Below are 21,507 nucleotides of genomic sequence, written 5' to 3'. Positions count from 1 at the left end.
GCGCCCCACCCCCGGCCCCCCCACCCCCAGGAACCTTTATTTTCTGAGACAAGGACTCATTTAGCCCAGGCTGGCCTTGAACTCCACAGGAAGTCAAGAATGATCTTGAACTTCTGATCCTCCTGCCTCCACCTTCCTCGTGGTGCCGAGATTACAGTCAGGGACCACCATGCCCTACTTTCACCGTGCTGAGAACCAAACTCAAGGTTTCATGCATGCTAGGAAAGCACTTTACCAACTAAGCTACATTACCAGCCCATGCTTTGTACATTTTTCATATTTTTCTTATATGCTTTGTGCAAAAATTTTGAAAATTCCCCAAATTCATGAAATAAAGTTTCCTGAAATTCTATCAAAGGAATTTTTTTTTTAAAAAAAATTATCTTAAAATAGTGTTATTTTTGATCACCTTGTATCATTATTTTTTAAATGGACAAAGGTTTTGTATATATGAAGTGGAGATGAGTATTTCCTTATTATTTTCCATGATCAAATAGTCTATTAGAAAGCGGCTATCAAACGATTTCCCACACAGTCTCCTGCCTCCCTTCCCCAGCAACCCCTTAGACCCGCTACTGTACCACTGAGCTGGCAGAGGGGTCCGAAGACAGGGGGAATCTGCTTCCATTTGCTGCTGCAATCTGCAGCTCCTGAGAAGGTTTTGCTCGTAGTTTTGCACACAGCTAGTTCCTCTTTTCCCGTAGCTTTGCACACAGTCATAGCTAGGAATCCACAGGAAAAGGTGACCATCCTCATGGAACAGTGGAGTGTCTGCAGTCGTCACGGTTTCTGCCACCCTTTCTTTAGACCTGTAACCTGCTCCTCCTGGCAGATTACACTGAGCTTCTTCTCCCTTCTTACCCTCGTGGCCTACATTCCAGGAGATCAAGCCTGGCACATGCTCATGAATGTGGGTTTTATTTAGAAACATGACCACTTGTGACTGCCCAGTGTCATGTTAACAGACAGGCAACCATTTGTCTACCAAGAGCATTTTCATACTTCTAGCATAGACAAGGGGAGAAACTCTCTCTCTACCCAGGAAGGACTGAGCCTTCTGCTCTGCAGAGCCTGGCTTTTGCAAGTGGAAGCTTCATGGTGGTGGCAGAGGACTTGCGTGCCCTGAGGATGGCAGAGGACGGCAGTGTGGACGCAGAGCTCCCAGAATGTGACTGCGATGTCACCAGGCAGGCATCTTCTTGAGTGTCTTCTATTGGGCATAGCTTTAGAGTTACGTGGGGCTCATGGGATAGACACTAGGCTCTTTAATGCGGAATGTTTCATGCCGATGTTAATGAGTAGCACTAGGAGACTGTAGGCCATGGACGTTGAAGAGTTCTTTGTTGGTTCATTTTCTCATTTCTCTACTGGGCATGTGCTGGAGGTTGATCAGCTCGGTATTTTAGTTGTGTTTGGACCATATGTTTCACGCAAGCATCATGGCTCCAGCAGAGAGGCCCAGACAGGAACATGATTGAGATAATGATTCAGCAAGGCCACTCTCTGCTAGCTAAAGGGTTCACAGCTTTGCAGCCAAGAGCTTTCTCTACATTAAATAAAGCGTGTTTCAGGGATGTGTAGGAGAACTTTCCTATGAGAGAAAAATTGTTTCTATTTGTCTTGGTTGGTTACTTTAGGCTGTTCACACATACAGTCTTATAAAATATACAGATACTATAATTTAGATCTAAAAATAGTAATTATTGTTTAGTGTAAATATTGAGTATAAAAATTATTTAGAATAACAATAACACCTTTGGTGGTCTAGTGGTTAGGATTTAGAGTTCTTCCATGTGATAGGGATCTTTATTTAAGTTTTTTAAATGTTTTTCTTTTATTATTGTCTCACCCTTGAATTAATTCTCATAGGTGGGTGGGATTTACTAATAGAAATTTTGGTTCTATTATATTCAGAATCTGAATTCTATTTTGTTTTGAGTTGTGGATATACTAATTATTTGAAGAAAAGTATGTATATTATACATTAAATATATAAGTATATATGTAATTACACATATTCATATGTTCATTTGTGTGGTAGTGTTAATGTGGTCAGCAATCAGATTCAGTAGTATGGTGCTTTTCAAGAATGTCAAGAGCCTGAGGTATGCTTTGGACTGAAAGAACACACATAAACTGAAAGGACTTACAAATTAATCATGCTTGTTAAACCCTGCACATGTACATCATATGCAGGCATCTATGTTGAACTAAAACCCTGAATGCTATCAAAAAAAAAGGTGCCCAAGTTTCTTGCTTTCTTACAATAAGTAAATAAATGAAGATTCTGACACTTTAAAGATTTCTTTCAAAGAAAAAATGCAGAAAAAATGAGACATTTCTTCTGTGCAGGAATGGCCCCTGAAAATATCAAATTTAATAAGCTATTACAAATAAATGAGGCTTTAAAGTCCACTTCCTCCATGCTCACACCTACTCCCCGCAATGTACATATAACGTATTATGTAATTTGTAAGGAAATACACTTTTTTGAAAATTCTGAAGGAGAACCACTTAAGTGTTCACCCATTGACTTTACTAAATTTATATTAGTTTGAAAGAGGAAGTTGTCCCTAATGGACTATATGAACAAGCATTTCCGTGTCACGATGCCCTTGACACACTAACCGCACTGCCTTGGACCTCATTCAATATTTTACAGGATCCCAGTCCTTTTACTAATTTTGCTGGCCCGATAGAATATTATTTACTCACATCCTTTTGTGCTTTGGATATTTGATCATATTTGTGATCTTTGAGTAAAAAGAATCAACTAATTTTAGATCATTTGATAATGGAAACATTCATTGTCAAAAAGGTTTTGAAGGTAGAAATGTTAGTTGAAAGTCTTTTACTTAGAATACTAGTTATTAGTGCTCAGGCATTTAAAAATAATATTCAATTGTGTATAAAACACTGAGCTAAGTGTGGTAGTGGGAGGAATCCAAATGTAGATATTGATAGTTCTAGCTTTCTGAAGAACTGCTATGGCGAAGAAGGCCAACTTAGACACAGATGGTGCCAGTCAGTAAAAGAAGGATGTGGAGAAAGCAGATAGTACAGCCTTCAGGGGATTCTAACGACATTGTGAAGTAGTGATAAAATTCCACCCCAAAACACAATTAGCACCTAACCCTGCCAAACCCGGACATGGAAAGCTGGTCACATGAGAGGGGAGGGAAGCCATTCCTCCAGGTCTACCTTCAGGACAGATTTTCTTCAGTCCTGTACCAGTGGGACCACTGGTAGTCAAAGGCATTAAGTTCAATTCTGTGTTCAGGCTGTGGTCACTCACAGGATGCATTCCCTGAGACCTGCACAGCCATTCTATTCTGAAGTTGTCATTCATTCACTACCCACGTGAATTTTGTCTTATGAATGACAGACACATGGATGGATGATTTTTGAAAGTGCTTAGAAATATTCAAAGGCAGTACTATGAAATGCCCAAGAGCATCAAGTTTGACTACTGCTTCTAAAGCTAATTAAGGAATTCTTATCTTGAGTAAAATTATGAGTCGTGATTAAAAAAAAAAAAAGCACCATGTTTTTACCCTTTATCAAAAAAGTGGATTGGCAATATGAACATACATTTTCTTTTCTTTTTTTTTTTTTTTTTTTTTGGTTTTTCGAGACAGGGTTTCTCTGTGTAGCTTTGCGCCTTTCCTGGAACTCACTTGGTAGTTCAGGCTGGCCTCGAACTCACAGAGATCCGCCCGGCTCTGCCTCCCGAGTGCTGGGATTAAAGGCGTGCGCCACCACTGCCCGGCCATACATTTTCTTAAGTACACTTTTTTTTCCAAAAAAATGTTCTAAGATATCTCACCTGAGAGTGCTTTTAGAACCTACAGCATTATTACATATAGATATTACAAGCAAACACTTGTAATTATCATTTGCACATACTAGCTAGCATGTATAGCTGACCATCTCTTTTTGAAAATTAGTGTTCATTTTGCTTTATAAAATTAAAATACAATTATGTTATTTCCCCTTCCCTTTCTTCCATCCAATCCTCTCATGTGTTTCCCTTACTCTCTCTCAAATTCATGCTCACAACACACACACACACACACACACACACACACACACACACACACACATTCCTAAACATATAAATACAGCCTGTTCAATACACACACACACATTCCTAAACGTATAAATACAACCTGTTCAATCCATGTACTGTTACATGTATCTATATGGTGTCAAGGCTTACCATTTAATATTGAATGACCAATTAGGGTGGGGGGCTCTTCCCTAAACAAGACCTAGACAAGAATGAGGCCAATAGACATGCTAGAATGGAAAAGGAAAATCTCATGGAACTCCAGCCCTAGATAAAGAACCAAGGCAGCTAAGGAATGTGAGAGGAGGCTAGAAATCCTTCAAATAAACACTTGTGTGATGGTGTTTTGAGGACAGTCCCAAGAAATGTAACTGTACCATCAGGATTAGTTTCATTTGGGAGAGGCGTTCTGATTTATTATAACTGTGATGGTAGAAGTGATAGCTGCCATCAATTTTTAAAAAACTAAAAGTAAATTGATATGCTAAAAGTACTTTGATGGTGAAAGAAGTCTCTAGGACAATGACTTCTTTGGGTCTGAGAAAGGTAGAAAGTCACCCGAGGTGGGTGTGGAAGGAGCTGAGAGCTGTAGCTGAAGCTGAGAGCACCTTGGGGGTGATTCTGTACTCTATCTAGAGAACGACTTATTTAGCATGATGGCGTCATGGAGATGGCGCATCTGAGGGTAAGTTCTGAATCACAGAGAACATTCTATTGATGATCTGCTTTTATATTTCTAACATCTGCGCAGTCTTAGACATCATGTAGCTCTTGACATTCTTTCTCAGGAAGATACCTTTTCAGTGAGGCCACTTTGACATGGAAACATTTTCTTTATCTGCTTATCTGATTATGTACACAAAGAGCAGTTCCTGTAAAGTCCCCATACGTCCTGATCCAGGAGGAGATGGTCTACACCGAGAACTGAGCTTTAAAGAAGAGCTATGACAAAAAAAAACAAAAAACAAAAAAACCTAGGTTGTGTACTCCTTGTGACCACCAGCCCACTCTGTAGTCTATGGACATTCCGTCTGACCAGACTCTTAGCAGGGACTCCAGTCATGTGATAAAAATGAAGTTGAGGCACAATCTCTTCCCATCCCAACCTCCTGCTCACACTCTGCCCACCTGGAGAAAGTTGTTTTCAGAACTGCTTCAGCTGTCCCCACAGCTGTGCCCTTGAGATGTCTCTTCTATGCCCTTGTTTTGTGGTTTATATGTATCTGTACATTTCTCCTCCTTTTCCTCTGTATTGGCTTCTTCCTCTACCTCTAAGTACGTGATAAGGTTATTCCCCATGATGAACTATGTTCATTATGTACTTAAAAAAAAAAAACATAGATCCTTCTAGAAGGTCCATGGCTTGTGTCCTCACCTTTATTGCCTACTTTTTTCAAGTAATTAATTACAGGACTAAAAAGATGTGGCACCAGGGTCTGTGGATTGTAGCATGATTATTGTTTACTTAACAGCTAATATCCACTTATGAGTGAGTACATACCATGTTTGTCTTTCTGGGTCTGGACTACCTCATTCAGGATGATATTTGCTAGTTCCATCCACTTGTCTGCAAATTTCATGATGTCATTTTTTTTAAACAACCAAGTTAATACTTCTTTGTGTAAATGTACCACATTTTCTTTATCAGTTCTTTGATTGAGGGACATCTAGGCTGTTTCCAGTTTCTAGGTATTATGAATAAAGCTGCTATGAACATAGTTGAGCAAGTGTCCTTGTGGCAGTCACTGAGCCTGTATGAATCTGAGCTAGATCCTCAGCAAATATGTTATGGTTGTATAGCTTGGTGTTCTTTCAGGACACCTAAAAGTGGGAGTCGGGGCAGGGTGTCTCTGACTCTTTTGCCTACTCTTGGGACCCTTTTCCTCCTACTGGGTTGCATTGTCCAGCCTTAATTTGATGGTCTATGCCTTGTCTTGTAGCATTTTATCCTATGTTCTGTTTATATCCCTGGGAGGCCTGCTCTTTTCTGAAGGAAAATGGAGGAGGCATCCATGTGGGGGAGTAGGGGGAATGGGAAGAGTGGAAGCAGGGGAAACTGTGGTCAGGATGTAATGCATTGAGAGAGAGAGAGAGAGAGAGGGAGAGAGGGAGAAAGGGAAAGAGGGCTCAGTGGTTAAGAGCACTTGCTGCTATTCTAGAGGACCTGGGTTTGATTCTTAGAACCCACACACATCAGAGGCTCAAAACTGCCTATAACTCCAGCTCCGGGGGATCTAAAGTCTTCCACCCTCTTCAGGCATTTACATGAGTATGGTGAACACAGTAACGATTATTTACATCTCCTTATCAAAAGCATCCTAAGTAGCTTAAATGTTCCTGTTTTATATATCCGACCCCTGAATGAAGCGCTCACTCAGAGCCTGCAGAGCCCTTGTGACTGTCAATCAGGAGATCCTCCCTTCAGTCTTCCTCGTACTGTTTACAGGGCTGTGTAACACAGCAGTGGTTCCCAAATGCCAGCGTGTGTCAGAACCGCATTATTTAAACTGCTTTTCTATAGCCTTATCCCTGGAGGTTCAGAGTCCTTAGGACTGGAGCGTGGGAGTCTGAAATGATTCCAGACAAACCTGGTACAAGCACCTGTTCAAACTGACTGACACCCCTCCTCGAGCAGCCTTTCTTTGGTCTAATTATACGTTCCAGGTCTTCCACCTTCTTTTAAAAAAATCCGTGTGTGTGTGTGTGTGTGTGTGTGTGTGTGTGTGTGTGTGTGTGTCCCCAGAGACTGACATCAGCTGTTTTCCTCAGTTACCTTCTACCTTTTCAAGATAGTGCCTCTCCCTCAACCTGGAGCCCGCCTCTTTAGCTAGGCTGACTGGCTGACATGCCTCAGGGGTCCTCCTGACTCAGTCTTTGCAACACTGAGATTTACAGGCCCAGGTTACCTCACCTGGATTTTCCTGTGGTGCTAAGGATCAAAACTCAGGTCACTTTACTAACTGAGACATCTCCCTAGTCCCCTCCTTCATTTCTGACTATTTTTTCTTTAGTTCTCCTTTAAGAAACTTTAAAAAAAAATCCTTTTTTCTCAATCAATACTCATTCGAAGCTTCCACTCTATGCCGACCAATTTAATCAATGGTACAATCTCATTCCTCACTCCTAGACCTGAAGACGGCATTCTGTACATTTTTGTAAGGGCCCTCAAGAGCCCTGCAATCCTGTTTCTCCCAGGTTATTCCTCTTCCTGAAAGTATAAGTTGTGTTATTCATGGGAATGACTTGTGTGAAGGCCATGGGGCAGCTGTCACATTTACATTATTATGGCTGTATTGAGTCTAGTAGTCATAAATATTTGCTGAATGTTCTCCTTCTCTGAGCACTCTACATTAGCCCACTTATTTAAACTTTTTAGATCCTTGTATAGTCTATAAAATTCCTTTTTATAAAATGAGGAAACAAGACATCCAGCAGAGTCACACTGCCCAGAAGGAACTGAGCCCAGATGGACCCTGCAGGACAATTTGGCTCTAGGCCCATCATTCACCTCTGCACATGAAGACAGCATGAACAGGGCCTTTTACCATCTCAGTTTTCACTTCTCTGCCCACAGGGTGAAGAAGCTAAAGGAGACCCTGGTGGCCGTGCAGCAGCTGGATAAGAACATGGGCAGTCTAAGGACCTGGCTGGCCCACATCGAGTCAGAACTGGCCAAGCCCATAGTCTACGACTCCTGTAACTCGGAAGAAATCCAGAGGAAGCTGAGTGAGCAGCAGGTAGGATTGCTAAGCCATAGAGCACATGTCCTCTTGGCCAGGATAGTGGGGTAGGTGCAAGATGTTGCCTTGGGGTAAAAGATCGGGGGGGAAGTTAGGCAGGACTGGCAATGAAGGGGGAGCTTTGTGTAGGAGAGTGGTGGGGACAGATGGGTTCTGTGTCATTGTAGAATTGACTGAAAAGATGCGTGTGCTGTCCTGGCGTTAGTGTCGTTGGTACTCCAGGGGGAAGCAATCTAATACACTGCAGGGGAATCCAAACCATCCCCTAATGGTTTCCTTGTCTGTGAGCCCGCCACTGAAGACTTAGAAAGAAGCCCTGCACTTACTGTAGGGTGTTTAGAGAAAGACTACAGTGCAGATTGAGGGTTTTCAGGACTCAAATAATTCTGTCCCGTGAGAAGGACTGTGTGATCTTCAGGTAGTAATGCCACCTTCATGTATACAGGAAGGGCAGCATGTCTCCCTGACATAAAATATGTAACCCAGAAAAGCAAAGGAGGATGTCCCTGAACACACAAGCAGAGGGAACTTTGTTTCCACGTCCTCCCCTTTTTTATTCTTACTAACTGTACTGGACTCCAGCTGCCAGCCATGAACGTGTTACCCTATGTCTTCATTGCCTTTGAGAATTCTACCCAGGCTTTGCTTTCTTCTGTTAGCAATTACACCACGGTGGACAAGTTGTTTGGCTTAAAAATACAAAAGAGAAAATTCTTTTCAAATCCTACAAGATAATTAACACATTTATTTTGGGGGGAAGGAAGGAATGACGGCTGATAATCCTTACTGATGTTCGGCTATAGGCTGGAAACTACTCTAAGCCTACGTGTTTATTAAATTATTTACTTTTGAAATGATAATTACATCATTTCCCTCTCCTCTTTCCTTTCTCCAAACCTTCCTACATACCCCCTTGCTCTCTTTCAAATTCTTGACCTCTTTTTTCATTAATTGTTGTTACATGCATATATGTATATACATATATATTTCTAAATATCATCTCTATAATGTTACATACACACACACACACACACACACACACACACATGCACTCACACATGTTTTAAGGGCTAGCCATTTGGTATTGGATAACCAATTGGTCTACTCTTCCCTGAAGAGGACTATTTCTCCCACCCTCAATATTCCTTACTTGCCTGTAGTTCTTCGTGTAGGGGTTAAACCTCGAGCTCTTTCCAGTTCACCTGAACATACCTGTTATTGTTCTCTGTGTTTGGCTCATGTTTCATCAGTCATGTTGGTGAGAATGTGGGGGTAGCTTCTTACATTGCTAGGAGACACAACCTCACAGCAAACTCCCTGATCCTCTGGCTCTTACAACTTTCCACCCTCTCTTTTGAAATGATTCCTGAGCCTTGGGTGTGGGAGTTGTTTTGTGGATGTGTTGGTTAGGACTGGGCTCTACAACTCTGCATTGGATTAACATATTTAATTTTTTACAAACACTATACACTAGTTAGAATAGGTGCTAAAGTATAGTCCTAGATACCGGATTTATTATTTATTATTTTTTGTTCCTTGACAGTTTCACACATGTATGAACTGACTTTTGGGTGTTGGGTTTTATACTAAAGTTATCATTGCTTTAAAAACATTTTTGCTGAGACATTTTTAACTTTTATAAGATTAGTGTCCTCTGTGAGTGATGTTTGAGATTTTGATGATTGTATTGGGAGGGTCTTGGCTGGCTTCCAGTGCCCCCCTACCCAAATTCTCATGGAGAATATGGTAAGGTATGTATCAGGGGTGAGAAATGAAGGCTAATGACCAGTGTTGTTGACCTATTTTTAACTACATGCAGGTAGACAAGAGTCTCCAGCATTTAAGAAAGCCTCTTCCATGAAGGGAAAGACCATAGTTAATAGGGTAAATAAAATGAAAAAGGAAGAGAAGAAACAGCATAAAATATTATGTATGTATGTATGTAAGATTTTTTAAAAAACTCACAGAAATGAGAAGTTTTACATTAAAAACAATAGATACTGCTTTTTTTCCCCAAAAGGAACATTCAGAATTGATCCTCTCCTACAACATAAATAAAAGTATTAAAAATAGGCAATAAAGACAATAAAATTAAAGAGTTAATGTCTAAATCTCAAAATCCAATGCAATTATTTGATAATAGTCACCAAAAGTCTTTTTCAATGCAGGAGGAAATTATTAATTATTTAAAGTATTAATACAAAAAAAAATCCCAAGTGGAAATCACACACTTCCACATCATAAAGATCTGAAATAAATGCCTAGGAAAATTAGAAACACTAAAAATCCTCCCAGACTTTTCACATTAGACATTGTCATAATAAACAGATAAACAAAATATGGATGAGGCCTCAGACTTAAAGCATCTGCCGTCTCCCAGCATGCTCTGGGGCCAGGAAACAACAGCCCACTGCAGTCTAGAGGCTGAGAAAATCGTTTATGCTATGCAGTTGTAGACCCTCTCACTACATACACCCAAATTTGCCTCTGATCCATCCATTTCTAGGGCGTTAATGAGAGGAAGGCTGCCTACACTAATAAGTAAGGAGATAGAAAAAATAACATCGTGGAGGAGGAAGAATTGCAACGTTCCTGAGCTATAATAAAATGAAATCTAGGGCCAGACGTGATGGCACATGCCTTTAATACACAGGAGGCAGAATCAAGTGGTTTTCTGTGAGTTCTAGGCCAACCTGGTCTACATAGTGAGTTCTGGGTCAGCCAGGGCTACACAATAAGACCCTGTCTCAAAATTAAACAAATAAATGAAACCTTGTCATTTTCAGGGGAATGAATAGAACTGAAGAACTTAGTATTAAGGAAGATAATGCTCTCACATGTGTGGCTTAAAAATAAAAGTAATCTACCACTAGGCGGTGGTGGTGCATGCCTTTAATCCCAGCACTCGGGAGGCAGAGGCAGGCGGATCTCTGTGAGTTCCAGGCCAGCCTGGTCTACAGTCTGAGATCCAGGACAGGCACCAAAACTACACAAAGAAACCCTGTCTCAAAAAAAAAAAAAAAAAAAAGTAATCTAGACTATTAAATAGTGATTACTGGGGCTTGGGAAATGGGCTTTGATCAAGGCATACCTGATATGCACTGAGATAACACCCTAAGTCAGCACAATGGTCGTACATGTTCAACATAAATAATAAATAATTTTTAAAGGTAAATCTCAGGTGAGGGTGTAGATCGGCTATAGTCCTGCAGCCCGATGAGCACTGTTTAGGATAGAGCTGGGTCTCAGAGGCCTCGCGGGGCAATTGCCAAGGAGGAAGACAGTGGAACTGGGTTCCCCCCAAAGAAGTTAAATTAGCGCTTATTATAAACAAGTATCATACATTCGAGGGAGAGAGGATTGTTAACTCCAGGAAAACCAGAACACATGGGGGGAAAAAAAATGAAGTGCAGCCATAGCATACTTTGTTGCTCAAATGTGAAAACTACTGAGTAAGCCTAATCACAAAAGCAATGATGGTTGCCTTTGCTGTGAGCTGTGCTATGAGCCTGGTGACCGTGAGGCTCAGTCCTTCCCTACTGCAGAACTGTCTGTATCGAAAGTGGAAAGGGGAGAGATGGCCGTATACACATGATATAGCCAAGTACACATCAGGAGAGAGCTACATGGGAAGGAGATGGTTGCCTCTGGGAGAGCTGGGGCCTGAGAGAGCCTTTTAGTGCTTTCTTACTTGGTTGTAATAGATATGTATCTTCTCAATTAAATTTAAAATTACAGTTTTAAAACTGTGTGACAGGTGACAGTGTAATCAGCCATTTTCATTCTCATAGTCCTTATTTATAGAGCACTGAATATTAAAATTCACACCACAAGGGTTTGATTCTAAAGTTAATGAGAAAAGTTCTGAGCACAATTCCCAGCACAAAGCACCTTTTAATTTTTAACTAAAACATTATTATTGCTGCATGTGTATACTGGGGTATGTATGCACATGTGCAACTGTGTGTGTGTGTGTGTGTGTGTGTGTGTGTGTGTGTGTGTGTGTGTATGTGTGTGTGTGTATGTAGAGTCATCCATAGAAGATGACTCTGTGGAGTTGGTTCTGTCTTCCTTTGCACATGTTCCCACCATCATACTCAGGTAGTCAGGCTTGCTCAGCAGGCTATCTCTCTGGCCCCAGCGCCTTTTATTTTAATCATTTTAGTTTTGCCATGGTTTATGTTTTGGTGGGAAATGTTTGGAAATGATTCTGTGATGATTGGATCACTTGGGATTCATGTTTTAAAGGATCCACTATAAAGTCACATGTCTCTAAAGGAGAAAATTCTGACAGACATTTCATGGCAGAAATTAAATTGTTAAGAAGTGCATTTTCTTCTCTCTCCCTGTGTGGAATTTCTCTAGCCAACGTTCTTAATTCTTCCAGTCTCACTTCGGGGGAGCCACAGTTTATACAGACTTGAGGTGACTTTAGAAAACACTTGGCCAGATTTCTCTTTGTTCTTGCTGAAGAACTAAATTCGAAGATGCCGTAAATGATTCAAGACCATATCACCAATTGAAGTTAAAACCAACACTAAATTCTATTCCATCTTAGGGTACTTATGTATGATCTTAAAGTCATTCACACCTTATGATTGCTTTGCCATTTCAAAATCTTTTGAATATTTGGGGGAAACTGCACACAATGCCATGCTTTAAGTGTCTGGATTATGTTTAGGGAGTTGAGGCTGATTTTAAATATACACCCCAACTCTTTGAATTTGCCTAGTGATCTCATCCACAGAAATGTCTTTATCTTTATATTTAAGCAAACATTCAGTTAAGTTTTTGTTATATTTCAAGTTTTGAGTCAGCAGATTTCTGGTGTATTCTTGAAAGAAAGGGCAATGGGGAATTGCAGAGACTATTTACTAAAATAGAGAGGTTTTAGTGTAGTTTATCCCTCAATGCCTAGTTTAGAGAAGCTCCAAAAGTTAATAAAAAAACAGTATGCTCGACAACAAGATGGTCTTTTCATAGACACTAGAGAGCAATGTTGTGAGAGGAGGAACAGCACAGGATCCATTGTGGAGGCAGCCACATCAGTCGTGGGATTGCAGGAGCAATGGAAACACTGGGCAAATTTAAGATTTGCTTTTCTTTTTTATTGTAAGGAAAAATACGTCAAGAGTATTGACAAGTAGGATGAAGGGACTGACTTCAGCACAAGACACCCCAAGACCAAGTTCTCAGCGCAAAGGATATTTATTTGCCCCAGAGGGACAGAGGGCAGGGAATAAGAGACAAAGACGGGAGACAGAGGATGAGGGAGAAAGGAACAAAGTCGGGGGGGGGGGAGTATTTGTCCCAGGGGACAAAAGACTGCCTCTGTGTAGAGAGGAAGCAGCCATGGCCCATAGGCAAATAACAATTCATAAAGGTAAAAGGAGGAATCCCATGCTAGGATGAGACGTTTAGTTTTAATTGAGCATGTTAGTTAGGGCAGTCAAAGGGGGCCTTTGATTGGTGGACTTCAATACTTTGATAGCTGGATCTTGGTAATCAGCGTCAAGAGAAGGAAGTGGCCAAATAAGGGACTAGACCTTGGTGGCTAGCTTTAGGGATGTCATCTAATGGTTTTTAGCAAGGCAGAGAGAATGGGGGAGAAGAGCAAGGCCTGCCAGAGCCATGTGCCAAGCTCAGGCTGGCTAGAGTCCCTTCAAGTGGAGAAATAACACCTATAAAGTTCATTTTTTCCCCCAAGAGAAAGTGCAGATTTGTTAAGGAAAAATGAGAAAAAAAATACCCAGGAGTAGGAGGGGCACCTAGGGGTGGATAGGACCCTACAGACCTCACTTTAAAAGTGGAATATTTCAAGCAACTTGAACTCCTGAAGCCTATATTAGCTAGCTTTCCAACACTGTGAAAAATTACCTGAGGTTGCCAACTTCCAGGAAGAAAGGCTTTGTTTTGACCTAGGGTTTCCTGGATTTCAGTCTGTGGGTCACATGACTCTGTTGCTGTGGTCCTATGGAAGCAAAGTACACTCTAGCAAGAGAGTGAGTCATAGGAGAACTGTTGACCTCTTCGCTGCCAAGATGCATAAAGGAAAGTAGGAAGGAGCTGGGGTCCCAATACCCTTTACAAGGATTTGCCTTCAAGGCTCTGCCTACTAGAGGTCCTGCTACCTCCTAGTATTGCTGCAGGCCGGTGACCAAGCCATTGACATATGAGTCTCTAGAGAACGTTCTAGAACTAAATTATATAAAAGCCCAAGGGAGAAAATAATGGATATTTTTGATTCACATTGTCTGCATTTAACGTGAGCTCATATGTTGTAGTTGGATAAAATCCAGTTTCCTGCTTTTTTCAAAAACTTTCTATTTCTGTCTTACATTTAAAACTGTGCTCCAAGGGAAGTAGTAATGATCTCATTCCAGAAAGGGAACCTTTTTTTTTTTGGTTTTTCAAGACAGGGGTTCTCTGTTTAGCTTTGTGCCTTTCCTGGAACTCACTTTGTAGACCAGGCTGGCCTGGAACTCATAGAGATCTGCCTGACTCTGCCTCCGAGTGCTGGGATTAAAAGCATGTGCCACCACCGCCCAGCGGGAACCTCAGTTTCTTAAGTCCCAGTAGCTCTTGACATTATCTGGTGCATTTGCAGGTCTGTGATGCTTCAATCTTGGTCCTGAAGTACGAACTACTGACAGGTGCATGTGAAATGATTGTCTGATCAATTGGAATGAAAGTGGTATATCAGTAGAGACTGAGGGAGGATTCATTCTCTCTCTCTCTCTCTCTCTCTCTCTCTCTCTCTCTCTCTCTCTCTCTCTCTCTCTCTCTCTTTCTCTCTCTCTCTCTGTATACATGCAGGCATGAGTTCAGAGGTCAGCCTCCAGTCTAGTGTTGGTGCTTACCTTCTATGTTTGACATAGGGTCTCTGTGAATACCTGGTATATACAGGTATACACTGTGTTTACCAGGCTAGCTGGCCCACAAGCTTCTGGAGATGCTCCCATTCCTGCATACACGGACTTTTACAATAAAGCACACTTTATTCCCCTTCAGGAGCTTCAGAGAGACATTGAGAAACACAGCACAGGTGTCGCCTCCGTCCTCAACTTGTGTGAGGTCCTGCTACATGACTGCGACGCCTGTGCCACTGAGGCTGAGTGTGACTCCATCCAGCAGGCCACTCGGAACTTGGACCGTCGGTGGAGGAACATCTGTGCAATGTCCATGGAAAGGAGACTCAAGTGAGCTGGGATGTGTAGTTACAGATAAAACAAAGAAACAGAAAAGCTCCATCCATCTTTCCATTCATTGTATCCATGCTTTACTATTTTCCATTGGTTAGAAAGTCCAAAATTAGCCTTGGCGTCCCAAAATTGCTACTACTTACATATAATTAGAAATATAAATAGGTATAGAGGTAATATAATAAGCCAATTTATGTTGGAACTGATAGTTTAAATATTATATTGGAAATTAAAATATGCCCTTAAGAAGTAAGTATAACTTTATGGGATTTGTAGTTATATAAAGGTAATGTTCTTTTTTAAAATTCCACTCTTCGCAGTGTTAAGTGAAATAAGCCATGTTGTCTCTAGTTCTAGATGTAAAAATCTAGATGTATATGTATAGCTAACATGTATAAATCTAGATTTAAATGTAACACACATGTAAATCTACATTTAAATGTATAGATAACAGGGAATAAGGGAGGAGGAAGGTGTCTAGAAGAAAGGGAGTGAGGAGAAAGGGTAACAGAATATCGTGACCTGGATGTGGAAGGATGCATTTAGGAGAAAAGAGGGCCAGCAAAGAGTGGGAGGGTCTGTGGTAGCGAAGAAGAAGTGTAGTGGTGCATATACATGAAAATGAGCATTGCAACCAACTTTCTGTGCTGCTTTTATTGAATAATAACCACTTTTACTTTTAAGCCCTTTGAAAATGACAGTGGCAAAAACTCACGCTGGATTACCACAAAATTACCTCCGTGGCCCAAAACACAAAACTATGCTGCTCTCTGTTCAGTCCCAAAAGCTCTGTTGTCTCTGTCAAAGGTGACTATTATCACTCTGAGTCTGATGTTGGCCTTAAAGGAAATTTCCAACTTCAGTTTTATTTAAGGGGTATGCTGGCCTGAGCACACAGTCTACACGTAGGGTTTCTCACCCCCCATGCAAACACCAGGGCTGCTCATGTAATGTTCTTTAATATCCAGTTTGACTAATTCCAAATTCAGAGCCCCAGGACATCTTTTTAAACCAGCAGCTGTTTTCTCTTAGCTCCAACAGTTGTCTTTTTCTCTGGGCAGTTTGGCTCAAAGCCGTGATTGCTGTACACAGCAGTTGCTTGTTTGGCACTCATAATCCTGTTGAAGGCAACAGATAGGGTTCTGAGCATCAGTGGTCTTAATAATGGGGGTGTGTTCTTCCATCCTGTGCCCCAGGATTGAAGAGACATGGCGACTGTGGCAGAAGTTTCTGGATGACTATTCTCGTTTTGAAGACTGGCTGAAGATTTCAGAAAGGACAGCTGCGTTCCCCAGTTCTTCTGGGGTTCTGTATACAGTTGCTAAGGAAGAGCTGAAGAAGTTTGAGGTGATTCATAATTCCAGATATTCACTGTTTATTCTGCTGGGGTGCTAGTCAGTTGATAGCTGATGCTCCAGGGCACGAATGGACAATTGTGCCAATGTTATCTGTTCCAATAGCTGGGGAACAGCTTGGTAGCCATGGGTAGCATGCCTCGTGAGTAGACCAAGAGTGGTGAAGATTTTAATTGGGGTTATCAGAATTACAAATAAGATGATAATAAAATTATTGCCAGATGCAGTGGCAAATTTTCATAATTCCAGCACTCAGGAAGTTGAGGCAGGGGGATCTCAAATTGAAGGCTAATTTGGCCTACGTAGTAATATCCTGTCTAAAGAAGGAAGAGCAGGGAGGAGAGAGGAAGGAAAAAACATTCTCTTAGAGAACAAGACACAGAGTTCTCCACAAACCTCATGGCATTATTCTTATTTCAGAATTCTCTACAATCGTCTGTCTCCTAAATAGTCATATGGAACTATGACTGTGTCCATAATATGAAAATCTCCTGTAAATTTATTCACTCAATTATTTCAACCTAGTTAGGGTGTGTATAGAGAAACATATATGAGGAAGAAGACCAGCAAGAGGGAGGAGGAGGGGCAGGCTGATCACACTGTGGGAGGGAGGCAATGGAAGCAAAGCACATTGAAATGGACGTACAGAAACATACTTCGTAGGCTAGCTCAAAACACTAAATCATTAAATATATAAGAATGATTTTGATCACCGATAACATAAAGCAGGCCCCAGAATTGACCAGAACGTTATCATCAGATTCCACTTTGAATAAGGCAGCAGAGGGTGGTGCCCTTCTAGACTCATGAAGACTTTTACATTACCGAGAGATGAAGATAGCAGTGGTTAGTTAGATTTAGGAAGGAATCACTAAAATATCCCTGAAAGGCTGCTAGCCTTCTTCACAATCTCAGATCTACTGTGTAGCTCCGTGATACCCTGAACTCCAGCCACTCCCAACTCTGATGTCCGTAGACATTGGTGTGGGTGAAACAAACCATTCTGTACACACGTTGATGCATGCGTGTGTCCCTGTACCCACCTTAAGTGGGTCTGACACATTCTAACCAATCCTTCCTTGTACTCTATTAGTAATTTTTCCTCAGCCCCCTTCAAAATGTTTATAAATGAAACTATCATTTTGGCTAAGTCTGTAAATTACTCCATTTTTCTCCTGTGACGTCAGTGAACCAAGCCTTGTGCTACTGGAGGAAAAATGAAATTTCTTCTTGTTCTGGTCTGACTTATAGATCTGAATCCTAGATGGGGAACTGATTAGAATAGTGTATGATATTGTGTGGAATAAGTAAGCGTGATTCTGAGTAGATCCGTATGAAATTATACCACCAAATCCAGAAAATGAAAGTGCCTCTGTAAAAAGTTTTCTCTGACAAAAAGCCACCATGAAGTGACGGAGAATCCAGGTCACTCAAGTGTTAGTAGAAGTGACCCTGTCCTGTGTCTTGTCGCACTCTGCTTGGTAAAGGTTAAGACCTTTCATAATTGGCTTATGCCACAAAGCAGATTAGATGAGATCGTTCTTGATGCTATTTTGGACTCAGATTTTATGACAAAGGTTACTCAGGTGGCCAGCACTGAAATAATTGATTTTTATTACTTCTCATTATTCTTATACTTAATCTTCTTACAGATAGAAAATGTCACAGAAACAGAATTCTGTTTAAGGATCATCCATTCAATTGCATAAATGTTCGGGAAGGCGTTGGGTGGGCTAGGATATTGGCCTTGAGTGCCGCCCTGTCCCCTGAGTGGGCAGATCTATTCTCTGACTCTATAGCAACAGAAGTCGATCCTGCCTCAGAACACCCTAACTTGGTAGCACTGAAGATTAGATCTGCTAGGACAGGTATTCTTAAAGCAGCTCTCGGAAGGCGAATCATTTACAGGGCAGGTATGTGATCTGTGAGCAGTGTGAGGAGCCAGCGAAAACAGAAGTATGAGATGTACATAAACACAGTTCAATGAGCCATTCATAGCATTTGAGTTGGGGTCTGAGATAAAAATCAGTTACAGACCGTGTTGCGTGAGTTAGGGCAAAACTGTCTCTCATTTGGGTGGATGTTTGGCTAGTGCTGTGCTCCGCAGCAGGGACAGAGACAGAACAAAAGCACTAGCAACTGCAGGATTTCCCCTACCTGTCATGTCCTTGAGGGCAGAGCATCCACGTCGTATACCAGGATAACAGCTCTGGCATCTTTTTATGAAAGCTGGCCAATTCATGAGCAGAGAAACAGGACCTGCTTCCACCTGGGTTTTTTTGTTTTGTTTTGTTTTGTTTTGTTTTATGGAAAGTTACTTGTGTTTTATACTAAACTGATTTTCTTAAAAGCAGGGTTAACAGCTTGCTTTAGGGGCACGTCTGCCAAAGACAGTTTTAGTTTTTTTCCTAATGCACACCAGGATTAAGATGATTTCTGCATTTTTAGGAAATTACATGTTCTATAACTGAACAGTGTGATTTTAAATACCATTTCTTGGAATGGTCACAGAAGTCTTGAATACTTCGATTTGACATGTAAACACATGTATATGTTTTTGTAATGGTTTCGTTGATGGGAAAATTTGTTTCCAGGTTATTTATTTTATATATTTCTTTTTTATTTTTTAAGGTTTTTTTTCATTTTACATACCAACCCCTTCCTCCACCCCTCTGCTCTCCCCACTCTTACCCCCCACCCCTCCCCCCATCCACTCCTCAGAGAGGGTAAGGCTTCCCATAGGGAGTCAGAAAAGTCTGGCATAACAAGTTGAAGCAGGACCAAGCCCCTCTCTGCTGTATCAAGGCTGAGCAAGGCATCCCTCCATAGGGAATGAGCTCCAATAAGCCAGTTCATACACCAGGGATAAATCCTAGTTCCACTACCAGGGTCCCCACAAACAGACCAAGCCACACAATTGTCACCTACATTCAGAGGGCCTACTTTGGTCCTTAGCAGACTTCCCAGCTGTCAGTCCAGAGTCAGTGAGCTCCCACTAGCTCGGGTCAGCTGTCTCTATGGTTTTCCCCATCATGATCTTGACCCCCCTTGCTCATATAGTCCCTCCTCCCTCTCTTCAACTGGACTCCCAGAGCTCAGCCCAGTGCTTGGCTGTGGGTCTCTGCATCTGCTTCTATCAGTTACTGGATGAAGGTTCTAGAATGACAATTAGGGTAGTCATCAATCTGATTACAGGGGAAGCCCAGTCAGGTACCCTCTCCACTGTTGCTTGGAGTCTTAGCTGGGGTCATCCTTGTGGGTTCCTGGGAGTTTCCCTAGCACCAGGTTTCTCCCTGACCCCATAGTGGCTCGCTCTATCAAGATATCTCTTTCATTGCTCTCCCTCTCCATCCCTCCCCCAACTCAACCATCTGGTTCCCTCATGTTCTCATCCCCCATCTCCTCCCCTCTTTTATATATTCCTTTTTGGTTTTTAATACTGGGACTCATGTAGCCCAGGCTGGCTTCCAGTTCCCTATGTAGCCTAGCATAACCTTGAACTTCTGATTCTTCTGCCTCCCCCTGACTCCAGGGTACTGGGATTACAGATTTGTGCTATCACACATGGCTTGATTTAGTTAATCACTTTTAAAACTACATTATATGTGTATGCTGGCATGTAAGTTACATGTGCGATGTTTTTGTATATATACTCATAGACAAATGTATATGTGTGCATTTTATTTATGTATATATCTATGTATAAATACCATGGTTCCTTATAGTTCTGTGTTTTCTTTCTGACTCTTGGTTGATCTGCTGTGTCCATGGTGGTGGTATCACTTCTGTCCCCCCGACTCTGCAATCTGAAAACCAAGAGACCTAACCCGGAGTCCTCCAAGGTTCTCCCACACTGATTTGCTTCTTTGTGGCCTCAGGCTTTCCAGCGGCAGGTCCATGAGAGCCTGACCCAGCTAGAGCTGATCAACAAACAGTACCGCCGCCTGGCCAGAGAGAATCGCACCGACTCTGCGTGCAGCCTCAAGCAGATGGTCCATGGAGGCAACCAGAGATGGGATGACCTACAGAAGCGTGTCGCCTCCATCCTGCGCAGACTCAAGGTTCTCATTAAGACGTGTCTGTCATTTAGATGCTAGAGGACAAGCCCAGACTAAGCTCACACAGTTGCGAGACATGCTCTTGGGGACAGTGAGAGTTGGAATGGCAGAGGGAAAGGAATGGGATGTGGTATGAGGACAATTTAGGGTGTTCCATGCTTGTGAGGCATGGACTTCTCACAAGGTTGGAATTGGCTGGACCATATCAATTTGTGACTATGGATGCCTAATGTCTTCATCTTACTTCTAGCATTTTATTAGCCAGCGGGAGGAGTTTGAGACAGCACGGGACAGCATTCTTGTCTGGCTGACAGAGATGGATCTACAGCTCACCAATATCGAACATTTTTCCGAATGTGATGTTCAAGCTAAAATAAAGCAACTCAAGGTAATATAAGTCAGTTATTCTGCAAATTATCAGGGTGAAAGAACACAGAGAAGGGAGGGGTCTACGGATCCTGTTGTGTAGCGGACAGCAGAGAGCCTTTGCAAAGTCAGGTCTTTGAGATTGGAAAAATATTCAGAAGATACTAAAGATAATGAATTTTTGTTCATTTGTTTGTTTTTTATTTTCGAGATGGGGTCTCTCTGTGTATTTCTGGCTGTCCTGGAACTCATTCATTAGACCAGGCTAGCCTTGAACTCAGAGATCTGCCTGTCTCTGCCTCTAGTGTGCTGGAATTAAATGTATGAGCCACTATGCCCAGCAATGTTGGGTTTTTTTAAAAGTGTTCTTTGATCCACCATTAACATAAATACTTTAAAAATATCAACTTGGTTGTCAGTGTTAGGGATGTTTTATTGTTATTGTTTAACATATCACTTATTTTCAAGATCTATAGAGAGTTTATGTAGCCCCTACCTTCCAGAAAAATACAACTTTCTTCTTCTTTAATTCTTACAATGACTTTTAATTATTGTATGTGTGTAGCAGGGGCCAGCCTATGGAAGTCGGTTCTCTCCTTCCCTTATGTGAGTTCCAGAAATTAAGCCAAGTCTGTCCTCACCCTTGGTGGCAAGCACCTTTTCCTCTTGAGCCATTTTGCTGACACACAATGCAATGTTCTTATTTGGAGATTTCAT

General features: G+C 41.6%; 1 protein-coding gene across 2 annotated transcripts in view; it reads left to right on the top strand.

Annotated features, from left to right (window-relative positions):
• Positions 1-21,507, top strand: part of Syne1 (spectrin repeat containing nuclear envelope protein 1) — a 462,188-nt gene that overhangs the window by 413,482 nt on the left and 27,199 nt on the right. For both annotated transcript variants that reach the window (XM_059272792.1, XM_059272793.1), the window contains 5 exons: positions 7,644-7,806; positions 14,821-15,008; positions 16,208-16,358; positions 20,245-20,427; positions 20,675-20,812. In XM_059272792.1, the coding sequence (XP_059128775.1) occupies positions 7,644-7,806; positions 14,821-15,008; positions 16,208-16,358; positions 20,245-20,427; positions 20,675-20,812 (823 nt within the window). The remainder of the gene's footprint in view (positions 1-7,643; positions 7,807-14,820; positions 15,009-16,207; positions 16,359-20,244; positions 20,428-20,674; positions 20,813-21,507) is intronic.

The sequence above is a fragment of the Peromyscus eremicus genome, chromosome 8b, assembly GCF_949786415.1.
Source record: "Peromyscus eremicus chromosome 8b, PerEre_H2_v1, whole genome shotgun sequence".
Classification (NCBI taxonomy): domain Eukaryota; kingdom Metazoa; phylum Chordata; class Mammalia; order Rodentia; family Cricetidae; genus Peromyscus; species Peromyscus eremicus.
This window is presented reverse-complemented; position numbering and strand designations above follow the sequence as displayed.